The sequence below is a fragment of the Malania oleifera genome, chromosome 3 (genome assembly GCF_029873635.1).
Source record: "Malania oleifera isolate guangnan ecotype guangnan chromosome 3, ASM2987363v1, whole genome shotgun sequence".
Lineage (NCBI taxonomy): Eukaryota > Viridiplantae > Streptophyta > Magnoliopsida > Santalales > Ximeniaceae > Malania > Malania oleifera.
The window spans coordinates 72,224,373-72,230,546 of NC_080419.1; the positions used below are offsets into that span (position 1 = coordinate 72,224,373).

The window sequence follows — 6,174 nt, forward strand, 5'->3', positions numbered from 1 at the left end:
ATATTGAAGATCAACATCATTCGCAATGTTCAACCCCTCATCTAATGCATCGTTTGAAATGGCAAACAACGATCTTGGACTCTTTGTCGGAACTTCTTCACAGCCTCCCCGATCATCCATTTCAGGAACAGTTCTTTCGTACGTCGGTAGCACGAACGACGATCTCGGACATTTGTTGAAATCCACCGTAGGCATACCACCAACCTCCGCACTCATATCATAATGACGTGTTTGTTGCATGTCTTCCTCCACTTTGGCCAAATGCTTGACAATGCCCCTGGCTATCTATCTACGGTAACACCCATTTGAGGAATGATTTTGACATATAACTGCAAAGTTAAATATGTCGGACCTATGCAGTGTGCATCCAACACAATACGTAGACCATAATCACCAGTTATGGGAACAGCCTCACAGAGGACGGTATCATTGAACCCTCACATTAGGTATCTTGCAGTCACCCATAGTGCATATTGATCTGGATCAATATGCAAATATTTGAACATTTCCATATACAATTTATTTAATTTACACATATGGCCAATTCAAATTGGTCAAACCGGCTTAGTATGATAACTAACATCATCTACTTTGGTGATAATTTGCCCTCCCTCCCCCCATATACTGTAACACTGTCACCGGAACACTGCTTGAGGTTCCTACCATTTAGATCAACCCTCATGATATAGTAAGGACCTATGAAAAATAGAACTGTATATATAAGCAAATGGCATAGGACATATGTTCATTTATGCCAAGCTAATCAACTATAATCATGACTCAATTTATTATGCAGTAGTCCTTTAAAATAAAGTTCAGCACGCAACATTAGTTAATCATTCGGCACGTGGTTTATAAACTTTGATTATTTTAGAAAATTTCTTATCAAAAATTCGGCAGCATATCGTCTACATAATGACATTTTCTTATCCTCAATATCACAAACCATGCGCTAGATATCTTATAATTTTATACAACATGCAATTCATAAGTCACTGCATCAACCATGTAGGTGGCATTCAGGTCAATCAGCATGCAGTCCTAAGGAACTAAATTGAGTTAGTTCATATTGTAGGCTAGATTTTGGGTTTCTAAGCTAGCAAACAACAAGAAAGAGCAATTAATGAGCCAATTTTAATCTTTATTGAGCTGCTTAATTTGTCTAGAAGAGGTGGGTCTAGACAATAGCGGAGAGTTATAGTAGAAAAAGCAGCATGGTAAGGAAGAAGTCATGTTTGGTCATGGCATTCGACGCATAATAGAATTTCCAAATTGGAAAGGAAGGGGATAACCTGAGCTTGCATCTGGTGAGTGATGGTGCAACTCCTCTCTTTACAAAGAACCAATGAGTCACTACCACATGAGCAAAATATGTGATTTGTCCTAATATTTGGTTTTATTTGTATTTTTAATTGATGTTATATAATTTTGCATCCTTGAATTACAAGACTCATAGTTGAATCTATAAATCTCTAGATGAAACTGAATACAAGTTTGAATACTATTTTCTTCAAATTGACATAAATTCAAATTTAATGCCCGTATTGCAATAATATTATTAAATCATATTTGTATGAAGTTTCACATAATGACATTCAACAAATACTAGTACGATTCTTAAATCATAATGTAGCAAACTATCATTTGACACATTTTTAATACAAAATAATCTCAATTCACTACATAAAAATTGGTTTTTAGTGACGAATTCAATTTTGTGACTAAAAGTTGGTATTAGTGACGGTTTTTAAGAATCGTCACTAATAGTCTAAGCATTAGTGACGGCTTTAGCAGTCGTCACTAATACGACACTATTAGTGACGGTTTTAAAACCGTCACTAATACTTTCATCACTAAAAATAGCGCGGTAAACAATTTTCGCGCGAAATTTTTTTTGGGAAAATATTAGTGACGATTCTAGGGTATTAGTGACGGTTTTGAAACCATCACTACTAGTATTTTTATTTAAAAAATATTAAGAAAAAAATAGTTAAGGGTAATAGTGACGGTTTGGGAGAACCGTCGCTAATAAGGGGGTATTAGTGATGGTTTTGAAACTGTCACTACTAGTATTTTTATTTAAAAAATATTGAAAAAAATAGTTAAGGGTATTTGTGACGGTTTTCAAACCGTCACTACTAGTGTTTTTATTTAAAAAATATTAAAAAAGAAATAGTTAAGGGTATTAGTGACGGTTTTGAAACCGTCACTACTAGTATTTTTATTTTAAAAAAAATTAAAAAAGAAATAGTTAAGGGTATTAGTGACGGTTTTGAAACCGTCACTACTAGTATTTTTATTTAAAAAGTTTTTAAAAAGAAATAGTTAAGGGTATTAGTGACGGTTTGGGAGAACCGTCACTAATAAGGGGGTATTAGTGACGATTTTGGAACCATCACTACTAGTATTTTTATTTAAAAAATATTAGAAAAGAAATATTTAAGGGTATTAGTGACGGTTTTGGAACCGTCACTACTAGTGTTTTTATTTAAAAAATATTAAAAAGAAATAGTTAAGGGTATTAGTGACGGTTTGGGAGAACCATCACTAATAAGGGGGTATTAGTGACGGTTTTAAAACCATGACTACTAGTTTTTTTATTTAAAATTTTTTTAAAAAGAAATAGTTAAGGGTTTTAGTGATGGTTTTGAAACTGTCGCTGATGCTCAAAATATTAAATTCCCACACTTTCCTCAAATTTCTTCTTTCTCCTCCTGCCTCCTTCTCACTCGCGTGATCTCTTCATCCCCCAACTTTCATTCTGCTCCTCCCTCCATTCCCACCGTCCCACTCCATTACTCCGTCGCCGCACCTGAAACCCTCCTGGAAAACCATCGCCACCGCCCCTAATTGCGTCTCCGATCATAGAAAATAAAAAATGCAGGCATATCATCATCCTTGTTATATTTATCTGTCTCTTTCTCTCTCTCTCTTTCTCTCTCTCTCTCTCTCTCTTATGTATTTACATTCTTTATTTGCAGAGAACTAATCGATTCTTGAGGAATTTCCCCACCCAACTCCTATTTCTCGCACTGTGTCTCCTCCCCTGTTCTTCGTCCTCTCTCAAGGTATCACTATCATCTCCCGTCTTTCTCTTCATCGGTTATTGAATTTTTTTTCCCCCATTTTTTTTTTAAGTTTATAATTTTTATCTCATGGTTATCGTCCTTGAATCAGTTAGGAGAGACATGTGCTTCGGATGGCAACTGCGACGCCGGCTTGCGCTGCGAAACGTGTGATACAAATGGGAATACTCGGCCTAGATGTACCCGGATCCGGCCACTGGAACCCACATCGAAGGTCTGTGATTTCTCTATGTTCTGATCTCAATCTCTGATTATCTAATGCGTGAACCATGATGAATATTTTGTTTATGGGCGGGTTGTACTTATATGGGTGGCCAGATGATTGATTAGGCGAACAGTCTACCTTTCAATCAGTATTCATGGCTGACGACTCACAACTCCTACTCTCTTTTGGGGGCAAAGCCCGCGATGGGACCTGTTCTTGTTTCTCCCAGGAACCAAGAAGATTCAATTACCAATCAGCTCAATGTAATATTCGTTTTTTTTCCTTTGGTTTTTCACCATCTGGGTTGCTTTTTGGAAGCATTTTTTAGGCTTCCGAAAGCAAATTTTTTATATAATTTCAACTGTTGTCTTTAGTAGTTTTGGGAATATATGCCCCTCAGAATCTATTCTGCTTTGCCTTATGCTTGTTTTTACACTTTTGTTCAGTTAATGACAATTTTTTATTTTTCAATTTTCAAGAAGTGTTTTGGTCATTGTGAGTATTTGTCATGTAAAAACAAATTTTTTCCCTGATAAACTCTTCATACACAATCCACTTGTGCCACTCTCACTTGCACAACTTATCACATGGATGTTTCCTTACCTAAATCATTGCACATTGTTCATGGCATACTCTTTTACGATTAAAACATCTTAGAAACTCAGTTTATTCAAATTTCTTTTGAACTTTTTATTTACTCTGTAAGTAAGTATTTCTAATGTAAATTATCATTTTAATGAACTATTTTGATCGTTTGTCACTCTATAGAATGGCACGTTGATCAAAACATAATCCAATATTTAGGGCATTGTTTCTGTAAAAATATATTTTTTAACAATTTTCTGTGAAATATGTGCTCATTGTAGAATGGTGTTCAAGGTCTAATGCTTGATATGTATGACTTTGCCAACGATATCTGGTTATGTCACTCCTATGGTGGCGTCTGTTACAACTACACAGCATTTGTAAGTGCTTTAATACCTAATTCTGTGGATTTGATCAAGTGCTAACTGTTACTTGTAGCAACCAGCCATTAATGTTCTGAAAGAGATTCAAGGGTTTCTGGAAGCAAACCCATCAGTGATTATTACCATATTTTTGGGGTGAGAATGTTGCATGATCTGCGTAGGTAGAAGGGTCTTTTCCAAATGATTTGTTTGGATGCAGCAAAGGTGTGCATTTGTGGTTAATGTCAACGGTATTAGCAAAGGTTTGTCTGTGTCTATGTCCCTGCCTCTATTGTGTATCGTTTTTAGATTTTAGATTTTTGATCATTTTGTGTTACGTGTCTGCATATCATTAGATGTTTGGATTCTTTTGATTTCAACAACATGGAAGATTTGAAAATCCACCTTCTTTGGTCATTAGTCGCGAGAGTTTATACCGTGAGAGAGAGAGAGAGAGAGAGAGAGAGAGAGAGAGAGAGAGAGAGAGAGAGAGAGAGAATAGTGCGACACTCAATTCCAAATCTCCACGCACATGATTTCTTCTAGGTATAGATCTTGTCCTTCTAAAAGTCTCAGCTTTTCCAGATTTTAATTTCCATTTTGGTTGGTTTATTGGTTCCGAGACTCAAATCTATTTTTATTTTTTTAAAATTTTCTTCTAGTGATGGTCGACATCTGGGCCCACAAGTTGATCAATAAGCACAAATTGAGATAATTTGAAAATAAGGCTTTCAAATAATTTGACTAGAACACCTAATTTGGTATAAATGTCTTGAAAAATTTGACCTTGAGAGGTACGAGTCAAAAAGAAAGTCCTTATAATTGAAGCAACATCCTTGAAAATGTCAATTCGGTTTCAAAGTATAATGCACTTAGGGCGATTGTTTCTCTAGTGCGTCTAGTTTGTAAAACTGGTTTGAATGAGTAATGTTAAAAGTTAGAGCTTGTCATGTCACAAGTCTGTAGGTCTTTACATTTTCAAGTTTTAATAGATGCTCTAGATAATTGTTAATATATTTATTCTGAGAGTATCGATATCATTTGTTATATAAATAATTGTTATTGGATTATGACAATCTTCTTTTAATGAAGTTATCGCGAACAATGAATAATCCGTAAAGTAACTTAAGGAGTCTGGCAATTTCAACTATTATCGTGATTTAATGAGACAAAAAGTAAATGACTATCAAGTGAATATATAGCTTTGAGTGTTACAATACTTTAATAAGCATATTTATTAACGACATTTAAGATAAAGAAAAATAATGGTTAGAAAAGGAGTTGGTTGTTAAATTTTGTAGCTCGTAACTAAACTTAGGGACATTTCCTTTATAGAGGTCAAACTTTGGGCACCCTAAAATAATATTATTTATTATGTTTATTTTATTTTTTTGAGATGAACGAGGTTTAGGTAAAGCTTTTTTAAACCGGTTTCTAAAATAGTTGCCCAAAAAATCAGCTCTACTTATGAATAAGTGTGAGAAATTGTCTAACTAAAGGGTTGATTCCTTGTACAAAGATGAACTAATCCATGCTAGGGTTTACAAATATGCAAACTAATGCATAAATAGGCTACCTACAACATAGTTCCTGCATTTATTGTATTAATTTTTTTTCTTGTTATCCTAAAAGGGATATCCTGAATATGACTTGAGACTTCGAACTTTCATGTTAAAGGTCTTAACTAATAGTATGAATGTTTTGTTATTGACTATGAATGTTTGATTTGTTAGCATGCTGGATATCCTGTTTTGGATGCTTCCACTTCATTCTTTGGAGTTTATGATGGACATGGAGGTAAGAATCGGGAGGTTCAAGTACTCTTATAGTGGGGTGGATGGTGGTGGCTGCATCAATGATTTTTTATTTATTCATTTTGCCCGTGTATTGGTAAATTCACTAAAGGAGTAATTTTAAAAACTTATTAAATTAACTT

General features: G+C 34.7%; 1 protein-coding gene across 1 annotated transcript; it reads left to right on the forward strand.

Moving 5' to 3' along the window:
- Positions 1-222: 222 nt before the first annotated feature.
- Positions 223-4,398, forward strand: LOC131151359 (PI-PLC X domain-containing protein At5g67130-like). Its single transcript, XM_058102602.1, has 5 exons — positions 223-294; positions 3,178-3,300; positions 3,417-3,554; positions 4,158-4,256; positions 4,315-4,398. The coding sequence occupies exons 1-5, from the start codon at positions 223-225 to the stop codon at positions 4,396-4,398; spliced, it is 516 nt and encodes a 171-aa protein (XP_057958585.1).
- Positions 4,399-6,174: the final 1,776 nt, after the last annotated feature.

Excerpts from the sequence above, each read along its gene's own strand:
- LOC131151359 (XM_058102602.1), top strand. The coding sequence starts at position 223 with ATGACGTGTTTGTTGCATGTCTTCCTCCACTTTGGCCAAATGCTTGAC. Across the intron at positions 3,301-3,416 it reads CACTGGAACCCACATCGAAG|GCGAACAGTCTACCTTTCAA; the intron begins GTCTGTGATTTC and ends ATGATTGATTAG. Across the intron at positions 4,257-4,314 it reads GTTACAACTACACAGCATTT|CAACCAGCCATTAATGTTCT; the intron begins GTAAGTGCTTTA and ends TGTTACTTGTAG.